Below are 13,998 nucleotides of genomic sequence, written 5' to 3'. Positions count from 1 at the left end.
ATCCTTAGCCATCAGGGAAATGCAAATCAAAACAGCCCTGAGATTCCACCTCATACCAGTCAGATTGGCCAAGATCCAAAACTCAGATGACAGCAGATGCTGGCAAGGTTGTAGAGAAAGAGGAACACTTCTTTACTGCTGGTGGGGTTGTAAACTGATACAACCACTCTGGAAATCAGTCTGGCGATTCCTCAGAAAATTGGACATAGTACTACCTAAAGATCCAGCTATTCCACTTCTGGGCATATACCCCAGAGACGCTCCAACATACAACAAAGATATATGCACCACAATGTTCACAGCAGCTCTATTCATAATAGCCAGAATTTGGAAAGAACCCAGATGTCCTTCAGCAGATGAATGGATACAAAAATTGTCGTACATTTACATAATGGAGTACTACTCAGCTATCAGAAACAGTGACTTAACGAAATTCTTAAGAAAATGGATGCACCTAGAGAATATCATCCTGAGAGAGATAACCCAGTCACAAAGAACAGACATAATATGCAGTCACTGATAGTGGGATGCTAACCCCAGAGGCTTGGACTGCCCCAGAAACAACTCACAAATTGTGTGAAGTTCAAGAAAAAAAAAATTATGCTCAATCCTTACACACTAAGAAAACATTGACTAATTCGGGGTTACATGCTGTTTTACATGTACTTTTTGCTCATTGTAACTAGTAAGACTTTAATGCAGAGTATCAAACCTTAAAAAAAAGCTTAAAAATTTGTACATTTATCTTTGTTTTTTTAAAAAATAAAGTTCTTCAATTAAAAAAAAAAGAAGACATAAATCATCATGACAGAGACATTCAGTAAAGATATGATTCATATATCTGTTACTGAATGAACAATTTTTCATATACATTTTACAGTAATATGTAGATTCTGTGCTAAATAATTGACAAATTATTACAAGAAAGTAAATATTTTGTAATGATGTTATATAAGTCCTGGATGGCATAGGGATTTTGGGAGTCTGTTAGCCTGGCCACTATATGGAGAATCACAGATGAAGATGGATGAGGAAAAATATAAAATAATTTAATGGAAATGATGAGAACAACTTGTTTTACAGGCATAGGATTTTTGTACACATCTTATATTAACTATGCTGAAATATACTTACCAGTTTAGAAAAATAAAATGATTTTCTCTTCTAAAAAAAAAAAACTATGCTATTGGTACAGAGACAAGCAGGTAGATCAATGGAATAGTACTAAAGATCCAGAAATAAACCTACACACGTATGGTTACTTGATCTTAGACAAAGGAACTAAAACCATCCAGTGGTAAAAAGACAGCATTATTAACAACTGGTGCTGGTTCAACTGGATGTCAGCATGCAGAAGAATGCAAATCCATTCATTTTTATTGCCTTGTTCAAAGTTCAAGTCCAAGTGGGTCAAGGACCTCCACATAAAAACCAGATACACTCAAACTAATAGAAGAGAAAGTGAGAAGGAGCCTCGAAAACATGGGCACAGGGGAAATTTTCCTGAACAGAACACCAATGGCTTATGTTCTAAGATCAACAAGAGACAAGAGACAAATGGACAAATTGCAAAGCTTCTGTAAGGCAAAGAACACTGTCATTAGGATAAAATGGCAACCAACAGATTGGGAAAAGATCTTTACCAATCCTACATCTGACAGAGGGCTAGTATCAAATATATACAAATGTTGTAGATTGCCCTGCAGCTGTTTGTATTTTGATGCTAATTCCACTTCCCCAAGAAGGACTTCCTAGTCACACTTAGGTGACTTCATCAAAACCTTCTTCCCCCATTTTAATTTGTAAAATAAAGGGGAGAGCAGGTGATTGGGTAGGGGAAGGGAAGGTGGAAGAGAGAGGGACTGTGGAGGAAGAAGACGTGAAAAAAAATGGAGTTGAAATAAGTGGTCTGGCTGTCCTTCTTATAGGAGTGGAGTTAGCATCAAAATATAAACAGCTGCAGGAAAATTCACAACATTTCAAAGAACTCAAGAAATTAGACTCCAGAGAATCAAACAACCCTATTAAAAATGAGGTACAGAGCTAAACAAAGAATTCTCAACTGAGGAATGTCAAATGGCCCAGAAGCAACTAAAGAAATGCAAATCAAAACAACCTTGAGATTCCACCTCACACCAGTCAAAATAACTAAAGTCAAAAACTCAAGTGACAGCAGATGCTGGAGAGGATGTGGCAAAAGAGAAACATTCATCCATTTTTGGTGAGATTGCAGGCTGGTGCAACCACTCTGGAAATCAGTCTAGGAGTCCTCAGAAAATAGTACTACCTGAGGACTCAGTAATACCACTCCTGGGCATATACCCAAAAGGTGTTCCAACATAGAACAAGGACACATGTTCCAGTATGTTCATAGCAGCCTTATTTATAAGAGCCAGAGGCAGGAAAGAACCTAGATGTCCTTCAACAGAGGAATGGATACAGAAAGTATGGTACATTTACACAGTGGAGTACTACTCAGCTATTAAAAACATGACTTCAAGAAATTCTTAGGAAAATGGATTGAAATAGAAAATGTCATCCTGAGTGAGGTAACCCAGTCACCAAAAAAAAAAAAAAAAAAAAAAAAAAAAAAAAAAAAGCACCACACATGGTATGCACTCACTGGTAAGTGGATATTAGCCCAAAAGCTTGAAACACCCAAGATACAATTCACAGACTGAAAGGACAGACTCCCGGGTCGGGAATCCTCTGACCCTCAAAGTGCAAGTTCTCCACACCTTCCAGGAAAGGTGACACCCCAAATCACTCAGGAGAAATGGTCTTGATGCAAACTGCAAGAGGATTTTTATTTCAAGTGCGCTTGGGACCCACAACTGTACGCCACACTGGAGTAGAGGGCTGCGGACCACGAGGGAGAATCGGAACAGATTTTATATGGCTCACAATAAAGCCCGCCATTCATTGCAAAACCCGAAAATCACAGACCAATCATTTCATAGCAAAAGCTTGTGAATCACAACCAATCATTGCAAAGCCCATGAATCACAAACCAATCAGTTCCCTGAGCTCTGTATTTGTGTGGTTTCCTGGGTGGGGGTAGCAATGGGAGTCAAGATATGTCACTAGGGCGCGGGGAGGGGGGGTTTCTATTGTGTGAGCAGTTTGCAGAGGCCAGATAAGCAGTTAGTCAGCTTATCTCTTAACTTATTAGGCCCGGCTCCTTCATGTACCAGGGGCCTGCCCTATGCCCTTTCACCCAGTTTCATACAGAAAGCAGGCTCCGGAGCAGCAAGGAGTGTGACTTTATACCTCCTTACTGGCAGAGCTGGGTCTGGAATTTGAGTTATTAGGGCCTCTAAGGAGCGGGGTTAAGGCTCCTTAAGAGTGAGGTAGCTTCATTTAGAGTGAGGTAGCTTGAGGTCCTTGGAGGGGTTAGGCTACATATTTTTTTATCCTTTCAAGACCACATGAAGCTCAAGAAGGAAGACCAAAGTGTAGATGCTTCAGTCCTTCTTAGAAGGGGAAACAAAATACTCACAGGAGGAAATATGGAGACAATATGTGGAGCAGAGACTGAGGAAAGGCTATTCAGAGACTGCCTCACCTGGGGATTCATCCCATATACAGACCCCAAATCCAGGCACTATTGCTGATGCTAAGAAGTGCTTGCTGACAGGAGCCTGATATTACTGTCTCCTTAGAGGCTCTGCCAGGTCCTGGCAAATACAGAGGCAGATGCTCACAGCTAACCACTGGACTGAGGATGGGGTCCCCAATGGAGGAGTTAGAGAAAGGACTGAAGGAGCTGAAGGGGTTTGTGACCTCATAAGAAGAACAACAATATCAACCAACCAGACCCACAGAGCTCTCATGGACTAAACCACTAACCAAAGAGTACACATGGAGGGACACATGGCTCTAAACACATATGTAGCAGAGGATGGCCTTGTCAGGTATCAGTGGGAGGAGAGGCCCTTGGTCCTGTGAAGGCTTGTTGCCCTAGGGTAGGAGAATTCTATGGCAGGGTGTCAGGACTGAGCTGGTGACTGGGAAGTGTGGGGGAGCACTCTCATAGAGGCAGGGGGAAAAGGGATGTGATAGGGGGTTTCCAGAGGGGAAACTGTAAAGGGGGATAACATTTGAAATGTGAATATAAAATAGTGAATAAAAGGAAAAAAAAGAATTTGCATACATGCTTTAATTCCTTTTTGTTATCCTGTCTTTCAAAAGTAAATACTTTTAAAAATAAATTCTTACCAGTATGAGACAAATTGAAGAATACATATTATATTTCTTCCTGTAATGAAGGGCAAGCTTCAAGTGGGAGACCAGTGTTTACTTTCACCCTTACCCCATGGGAAGTAGAAACCAGTTTGTATTATTTTGGCATCAAGTGGGATTTGTAGGTGAATATGTAATTATCTCAATTTTCTCAAAGAACCAGCTCTTGGTTTTGTTGATTCTTTCAATGGTTCTTTTTGTTTCTATTTGGTCTATTTCTGCCCTAAGTTTGATTATTTCTTGCCGTCTACTCTTCTTGGGTGTATCAGCTTCCTTTTGTTCTAGAGCTTTCAACTGTGCTATCAGGTTACTAGTGTATGCTCTCTCTAGTTTCTTTTTGGAAGCGCTCAGAGCTATGAGTTTTCCTCTCAGTACTGCTTTCATTGCATCCCATAGGTTTGGGTATGTTGTGTTTCCATTTTCATTGAACTCTAGAAAATCCTTAATTTCTTTCTTTATTTCTTCTTGACCCTGCTATCGTTTAATAGAGCATTGTTTAGTTTCCATGTATATATGGGCTTTTTGTTGTCTTTGTTGTTATTAAAGACCAGCCTTAGACCATGGTGATCTGAAAGGATGCATGGGAGTATTTCAATCTTCTTGTATCGATTGAGGCTCATTGTGTGGCCAATTATGTGGTCAATTTTCGAGAAGGTGCCGTGAGGTACTAAGAAGAAGGTGTATTCTTTTGTTTTAGGATGATATGTTCTATAGATATCTATTAATTCCAGTTGGTTCATAGTCTCTGCTAGTTTTACAGTGTCCTTGTTCAGTTTCTGTTTCCATGATCAGTCCATTGGTGAGAGTGGGTTATTAAAGTCTCCCACTATTACTGTGTGGGGTAAAATGTATTTTTTTTGAGCTTTAGTAGGATTTCCTTTATGAATATGGGTGCTTTTGTATTTGGAGCATATATGTTAAGGATTGAGAGTTCTTCCTGACAGATTTCCGCTGTAATGAGTAAAAAGTGTCCTTCCTTATCTTTTTTGATAACTTTTGGTTGAAAATCTACTTTATTCGATATTAGAATGGCCACTCCAGCTTGCTTCTTGGGGCCATTTGCTTGGAAGGTTTTGTCCCAAACTTTTATTCTGAGATAGTGTCTGTCTTTTTCTCTGAGATGACTTTCCTGTATGCAGCAAAAGGCTGGGTTTTGTTTATGTATCCAGTATGATAGCCTATATCTTTTTATTGGGGAGTTAAGTCCATTTATGTTAATAGATATCAAGGAATAGTGATTGCTGTTTCCTGCTATTGTTGCTTTGATAGGTTGAATTGTGCCCGTGTGTCTTTCTTCTTTTGGTTTTCTTGCTTAGAAGTTTTCTTGTTTTTACTATGAGGTGCTTCCCATCATTGTATTGGGTTTTCCACCTATAATTCGTTGTAGTGCTTGGTTTGTGGTCATATATTGTGTGAATTTAGTTTTGTCTTGGAATATCTTCATCTTTCCATCTATGGTGATTGATAGTTTTGCTGGGTATATCAGGTTGGGCTGGCACTTGTGCTCTCTTAGGGTGTGCATGATGTCTGTCCAGGCTCTTCTAGCTTTCATAGTCTCTGTTGAGAAATCGGGTGTGATTCTGATTGGCCTGCCTTTATATGTTACCTGACCTTTTTCCCTTACTGCTTTTAGTATTCTTTCTTTGCTTTGGGCACTTGGTGTTTTGACTATTATGTGTCGGGAGGTATTTCTTTTCTGGTCCAACCTATTTGGGGTTCTGTAGGCTTCTTTTATGCTCGTGGACATCTCATTCTTAAGGGTAGGGAAGTTTTCTTCCAGGATTTTGCTGAAGATATTTACTGTACTTCTTAGTTGATATTCTTTGCCCTCTTCTATTTCTATTATCCTTAGGTTTGGTCTTCTCATTGTGTCCTGGATTTCCTGTACATTTTGGGTTAGGAGCTTCTTGGTTTTTGCATCTTCTCTGACTGTTTTGTCTATGTTTTCAATGTTGTCTTTGGCCCCCGAGATTCTCTCTTCCATCTCTTGTAGTCTGTTGGAAATGCTTGCATCTGTGACTCCTGATTTCTTTTTTAGGATTTCTACCTCTTGGGTTGTCTCTTTTAGTGTTTTCTTTATTGTGTCCATTTCCGTTTTAAATTCCTTCTTCCATTCCTTCATCTCTTTGGTTCTGTTTTCTTCTAGTTCTTTGAGTTCTTTGAGTGTTTTCTTCTTTAAAAGCTTCTAATTCTTTATGCTTTTCCTCCTGTTCTTGTTTAAGGATCTCTATAATCATCTTGAGGTAGGATTTCGTGTCTGAGTCTTTTTCTGGAGTGTTTGGCATTTCGCTGTTTGTTGTGATGGGAGAGCTAGGTTCTAGTGTTGCCAGGTTGTCTTGGTTTCCCTGGGATTTTTTTCGCTTTCCTCTTACCCTCTTGTTGTCAATGATTAGTTTTCACCTTTCCCTTGTACCTGTCCTGTGTCCCTGAATCTCTGCTGTTCCTGGTAGCAGATGGTCCAAGTGCCTGTTGTACACCCCAAAATCTGCTGGCTGGGAACAGAGGGCCCAATGCTGGGTTCCTGGGTCCCTGGATCAAGCCGGCAGGTGCACACTTTCCACGTGCTCCGCTGAGATCTCTCTGCCCCCTGGCTAGTCGGAATCCATTCTCACCTGGTTCTCACCAGTCCTGTGTGTCTGGGTCTCTGCTCCTCCTGGTGGCAGATGTTCTGAGCACCTGTTTTGCACCCCAGAAGCCGCCAGCTGGTAACAGAGGACCCAATGCCACCAGGCTCCTCGGTCCCTGGATCAAGCCCTATTTATTTTTTTAAGCTATAATATTCCTAGTTTTATCAAAAGTATCAATGGCAATTAGGAATAACTGGTTCAGAATCTGTAACATAAAAAATTGTGTTTTCTGACTTCAGCTAAACCTCTGAAACCACAGGGGTAGTGGTCATTCCATGGGTTGTTTCTGAGGCTTATTTGAATTGCTATATTTTTAAAGCCGCATACGTGACTGCAGTCTTACATGGTTGATGGTAGGAAACAGTTGGTCATTCAGTTAAGAAACTTACAGAAGCTAATAATCACATCTTTACTACACATACTTTTTGGAAGAAATATTCCAGAAGCCATTTAAAAAAAAGAATCTCATGTTCTTGTTACTGGGAAGGCTATTTACAAGGTCTTTTTAATTTGTGGAAGAGGCTATACTGTTCTTCAGTTTAGATACACTGACATTTTAGAGACATTTAGTATGTACTGAAAACTACATAAAAGCATAGACTTTTGATATAATCATAGAATTCATTTTGAACACGTAAGAAAGTTGTGTGTGTGTCATTCTAATTCTTGAATGTAATATAATGATCCCTTTAAATTATTAATATAATTTTTATTTCACTTTACATAACTAATATGTAATCATTTCCTGTGATTGAACTTTATATCACTTATGCTTTTACATAGTTACTTTGTCTTGAAAAAAAACAAATTACATATCAAAAAATTACTAATCTTAAAAGAACCAACTAAACTTAGAAGAAAAAATTCACTTCAATACATGCAATTTAGGAAAATTTGTTCTTGTTTTCATACTAATAATAAGAATTATTCATATTGACAAACTGCTCTCAATTTTAGTAGCATGCATTCTATTTGAAAAATAAAACCTAGTAGCATTTTGAAATGTGTGCAGATGCTGCTTAATTTTATGTTTCAGGCCTACAAAGTATATTATAATGCAACAATCATAACACTTAAATTATAGTTTAAAGGAACATTTGAAAGTATACTCACGTACCATTTTAGTCAAAGTGGTTTTAATAGGCATCATATGCACTTTGCATTCCTGGCAAGGGGGGTGCAGATAATACTTCAAAAAGAAAACTCCTTTGATTTAATTCAGTTCCTCTCTTTGATTGAGGAGTTATGAACATATCTTGCCTCTTTTCATAAGTGAAAATGTGCTCAAATGCAATTAATCTATCCTATTAACTTTACTAAACATCTGCTACATTTGCTAAACATTTCAAAATGCTGTTCTGAACCACTTAATGCCAAGTAATTTCTTAGCTAAATATTTACACCAGTTTCCATAATGATAAGCCCTACTGTGTCTTAAATAATCAGCCAATTGTCCTGAGAGCTGTAACACATTGTAATAGCTACTCACTGGAATTTGAAATGCATTAGCTGGCTAAGACCACATTTTGCATACTTTTGTTTCTAGCCAAGAGATGTAGCAGTCTTATGAATTCCATTTTTGTCAATGTTTTTAATATCCAGAACTCCACAGACAATGAATGCCTACACAGATACTCAGGTCATGCAAATACTAAATACATGCTCAAGAGTCTCTTTCACAAGAGTAAGTCTATGCATCTATAACACTGTATAAGAAAACTAGATATTGTATTTTTATAACAAATTAAATAAATAGAAGAATAGAATAAAGGGATAGGCACTACTTAACAAATTAAACCATAGAGAATATATAGAAAGCATATAAATGTATCATGTGTCCAAACAGTTAATATTAACCTCTAAAAAATATGCACAATACCATGAGGAAGTGATCAAAGATTTTACTACATGTAATAACAGAGATGAAACTAAGTCATGTAATTCATTAGTAAATGAATCATAAGACAGACTCAGACCTCAGTCCAATGATTGCTTCAGAATAAGAAATAAATCAGAGTTAAATTTCTTTATCTATTAAGAAAATATGACTGTGAATCCATATGTACTGAACACTGATGTACCTACCCAGCCTATCTAAAACAAATGCAGAAAGTTCCAGACACAATAATATTGAGTGATTTCAATACCCAACTTCCGGCATTGCTATCCAAACAAATTTCAGCAAAGGATCTTCTGTGTTAAACTATATAGCAGATCAAATGAACCTCACAAGCATTAACAGAATGTTCTGTTCAACAGCTGCAGAATACACATTCATCTTAACAGCCCATGGGACTTTATCCAAAACAGACTACATTTTATACCATAAAACAAGGCTTAACAAATAGAATAGTATGTTAAAATCATTTTTATTTATTAAATGGTAATAGAATGAAATGAAAAATCAATAGAAGGAGAAAAAACTTAGAAACTATATAAATACATGGAGAATAAACAGTATAGTATTAAATAATTATTTGGGGAGAATTTTTTTTAACTTCTAGAATAGAAGAAATCTAGGGAAAAGTTCATTTGCAGAATATTTGGGAGTTGAAAAAGACAGTTCTAAAAACTTATATGCATAAATGTTTCCATTTAAAAAATCATAGAGTTTTCACATAAAGACTGTTATGCTGTGTGGTTTCACAAGAGCAAAGAAAAGCCACACACATCACTCATGACAAGAAGGAAGAAAGACCAGGATGTCATGTAATCATGTAATGGAAAGCCTTAGAATTGTGCAAAGAAATAACGAAGCACAGTTATTTCTTGGAAAGCATAGGCAAAATTAATAAATCTTTGCCTAAATTGGCCAAAGGAAAAAAAGACCCAATTTAAAATTGAGTCCAAAAAGGTGTAACTGGAACCAGAAAGATGGTCCAGAGCTATAAAGTGCTCACTGCTCTTATAGAGAGCACTTGTAGAGTTTGTAACCATGTTGGGTAGTTCACAACCACCTTCAACTCCAGCTCCAGCATGTTCTCATCCTTGTGACCTTCATGGGTACAACTGTCTCCTAACCTCCACAAATGTTCCAGGCCACATACCTCCATCATATACAATAATATGATTTTGTTATTTTGGAATTTTGTATTATCCATTCATACAATGTATTTATTTGGTCAAGTCAACCCTTTATTCTCTTCTAACCAAATTTTCTTCCTGTTTACTAAATCTCTAAATATATGTGTTTTGTTTTTTATTAAAAAAAAAAATACACTGAGTCCACTTAATGTTGCCTGTATGTGAATGGGTGTAGAGTTGTTCACGGGAGCATAGATACTCTCTCAGGGACTGCATTTCTGAGGAAAAAAAAAAGAAAGAAAGAAAGAAAGAAAGATGACTCTTCCAGTCCTAGAAGCCACAGAGTGCCAAAAGTTCCTCAGTCAGGAGTGGGCTTCCTCCACATCAGCCCCTGCATGCTGGATTTTGTATGGCTTGATCACATGCACCAAAGGATCCTAAGCTGTTTTTCTTCTATATAGAATGAGTTTAGGTTTACTTATATTGCTTGTTTATATCAAATACTTTTATGCATTTAATATAATAATTTAAATAAATTAATCATAAGTATTAAAGAACCTAAAGTTTTCCTTCTTTTTTTACTATAGTGGATTGACTCTCCAGCAACAGTTGGTTTTCCTTAGCCAGTAACATTGACATTCTCTGTTCAGGCAAGTCAGAAGAGACCAAAGCTGGGTTTTTTCAAGACTGGCTTGATGGTTACAAAATCATCAGGAAGCTTTGGAGCCAGGCAGGAAATGCTCATCTTGAAGCAGTTAGAATGGAGTGAAATGGATTCAAATAAAAAGAAAACTAATCAGGCTCGGTAATTATACGTGAGGACTAAGTTTGAGAGGGGAGTGTAAGGTGTGAGTTTGATTTCTAGACAGTGTGGGTTGACTGTGTTGGGGGTTGCAGAAAGGAGTTAGGGAGGGATCTGCACTCAGTACTTGATGAACCAAATTTGAGATACTTGTAAATATCCGAGAGGGGGTGTCAAACATGCAATTGGCTACTTGATCTGCATATACATAAACTAAGGCTAGTTAGTATCTATAAATCTAGACATCATCTTGTGAAGGGTCTGGAGCACACAAATAGAGGGGATCAGCCAGAGAATATAAACAGGGAAGATGAGTGTAAAATCTCACCAACAGCCCATTTGGAGGTACTGAAGGGAAGGAAGAGAGAGGAAAGACCTGGAATAACCAGTAATGATTGCTGGAGACTAAAAATGGTAATATGCTCTGAAGTTGATATAGTCTCAACCTGATAGGCTGAGAGGTAATTCTTATAACAAATAAGGGACTTGATGTTCACATTATTAACACCTAGGAATTCATGGACATCTTATAATCTGAATTTTAAGTGAAAAAAACAACTTTCCCTCATTGCTTGATGAGAAGAGAAATCATTCAATACCATACAATACCAAAAGTTATGAGTCATAAATAGACACAGTTAAAGCCAGTGACATAATCATGTGCTTTCTAAAACGTACAAAACTACTGTAGTTTTGTTTATAGAATTTGAATATATAAAAGGTACCTTTCCTGCTTGCAATTATGGTTATTGTCCATGTGTGATACTTTAGCAGTTATGGAGGTCCAGTCATGAGAAGTTGTTGTTATTGTTGTTGTTGTTGTTGTTTTGATACCTTTTTAAAAGAAATCTCTTACCTGCCTCAGAACTTCCCTCCACTCTTTTCTGGAATCAGATCCAAGGACAAACAAGACAAGGAACAGCCATTTCTCATCACTTATGTTGATAGACTAACCTTGGAAGGGTCCAAATGACTTAACCTTGTTTTGTTTAGTAACTGAAATTCGAGTCAGTATCACTACATTCTTTCTTGACAGACACACTTGAACTGAGTGTTAACATGTGTTCCTTTTCCCCCACAGGGCTCCATTGGCATACAAGGCCCCCAAGGTCCACCTGGCAAAGAAGGTCAAAGGGTGAGTAAAGTCGAAGCAGCTGGAAGAGTTTGCCAACACAGATGATAATTATTTTTCAGCCTTAAATAAATAAATAGATAGCAAACAGGTGGGCATAAAGTGTCAACTACCAAAGACAGAAAAAGGCTAGGGATTTTGACAGTTTTAACATCAGAGATGTCTAAATGTTTTAAAAAAATTGGCAGCACAAATGTATGGACCATTATTTGTATAAAGTCAATTAGCCCTAATTTGGTCCAGAGTTTCCATTCTTGAGTTAGGTTAATGAGTATTGCAGTGGAAGTCCAGCCTGGACACACATTCTCTCAAAACTGTGGATAGTAACTATGCTCTTGATCCAAAGTAGCTGACATTAGGGACTCTTTGAAAGTCCATTTTCACTACTATTTATTGATTTTAACCAAGATGAAACAGGCAATAAATGAATATCAGCTTCAACTGGAAATACCACAGTGACCATCTCTGGCCAGAGCTGAGTCTTTGTGTCTCCAGCTAGAGGAATCCCTGAAGGGTTCTGGCAGATGCTCTGCTACCCTGGGACTCTTAACATACCATCCTTGGGTGATTCTGTTACTATTTCAGCTGATTCTGGAGTCTCGTGTGTTTTTACGCACTTTCGCATATGATTGCTTCTGAAGTCCTTGTGCTACATAAAGCAGGCATTACATCCTCAACTCTACAACAGTGTGGATGAGGTTCCTGTAACAGGGTTTTCATTGACTGAAGTACATGCCATGCTTACTTTCATTTTACAGGTGTACTATAAATCGCTCCCATCTGCTCATATCAATCACATTTCTACCCTCTGTGATGTAAATCTGTGTGCTTCAAATATATCAGTGTACTTCCAATATTTGAAGACCAATTTGCAAAGGCTTGCTCTGGGAGGGTGAACAAAGAACAAATGCTCTTGATTTTTCTTTTCTTCATTTTATGGGTTCCTGAGCCCACTGCAGGCTTATAGTTTGTCCCAGGAGACACTAATTGACCTCCTATAGGTATCAAGAGTGGGACTAAAAATGTGTAGTCTTATTCAGGTACAGTTCAGTATGGCACATAGGCCTCTACCATGGACAGTAGCCCAAGGCAGCCCAAGATCCTCTTTGTCTAGGAGGATGCTTTGGGTTGTCCCAGATGTGTGCTCAGCTAAGACTATGGACTTTTTGTTTTAATGAAAATATCTTCCCAGTCATGTCTTCCCTGCCATATGCTTGTCTTCTTGTATCGTAGTATTGGAACAATTCATGGTATCTTTCTTTTTTTTTTTTTTTTTTTTTTGTCTCTTTATTTTTTTTTTATTTTTTAAAACGACTATTTTACAAAACAAAGATAGATGTACAGATTTTAAACATTTTTTGCTTAAAATTATACATTTTTGTCAGTACTGTTTTTTTCAGACATTAAAATAATTTTTACATAAAACCATGTGAATATACTTTTTTAGTCAGTACTTGATTTTTTTCAAGGGCTTGACAGTATGCATTGAAAACCTAATAGTTACAATAAGCGAAAAGTACATGCAAAACAAAACGCAACATGGAAATAGTCAAAGTCTTCTTGTTTTGTAAATATATGTATTGCATTGAATCTGTAGATTGCTTTTGGTAGGATGGCCATTTTTAAGATGTTGATTTTTCCAATCCATGAGCATGGGAGATCTTTCCATTTTCTGAGATCCTCCTCAATTTCTTTCTTTAGAGGTTTGAAGTTCTTGTCATACAGGTCCTTCACTTGCTTAGTTAGAGTCACACCAAGGTATTTCATAGTTTGTGACAATTGTAAAGGGTACCTTTTCCCTAATTTCTTTCGCCACATGTTTGTCCTTTGAGTATAGGAAGGCTACTGATTTGTTCGAGTTAATTTTGTATCCAGCCACTTTGCTGAACTTGTTTATCAGCTGTAGGAGTTCTCTGGTAGAATTTTTGGGGTCACTCAAGTACACTATCATGTCATCGGCAAAGAGTGATGTTTTTATCTCTTCCTTTCCGATTTGTATCCCCTTGATCTCCTTTTGCTGTCTAATTGCTCCAGCCAGGACTTCCAGTACTATGTTGAATAGGTAGGGGGAGAGTGGGCAACCTTGTCGAGTCCCTGATTTTAGTGGGATTGCTTCAAGTTTGTCGCCATTAAGTTTGATGTTGGCTGTTGGTTTGCTGTATATTGCTTTT

At 37.7% G+C, this 13,998-nt stretch overlaps 1 protein-coding gene across 1 annotated transcript in view; it reads left to right on the top strand.

Moving 5' to 3' along the window:
• The window catches only part of COL19A1 (collagen type XIX alpha 1 chain), a gene marked incomplete at both ends in the record, with an annotated part of 301,963 nt that overhangs the window by 146,308 nt on the left and 141,657 nt on the right, over window positions 1-13,998 (top strand). The window contains one exon of the mRNA XM_080916766.1: window positions 11,777-11,830. Within this exon, the coding sequence (XP_080772892.1) occupies window positions 11,777-11,830 (54 nt within the window). The remainder of the gene's footprint in view (window positions 1-11,776; window positions 11,831-13,998) is intronic.

The sequence above is a fragment of the Micromys minutus genome, assembly GCF_963924665.1.
Source record: "Micromys minutus genome assembly, chromosome: 5".
Classification (NCBI taxonomy): domain Eukaryota; kingdom Metazoa; phylum Chordata; class Mammalia; order Rodentia; family Muridae; genus Micromys; species Micromys minutus.
Note: the sequence above shows the minus strand (reverse complement) of the source record. Positions and strands in the feature narration are given on the sequence as shown.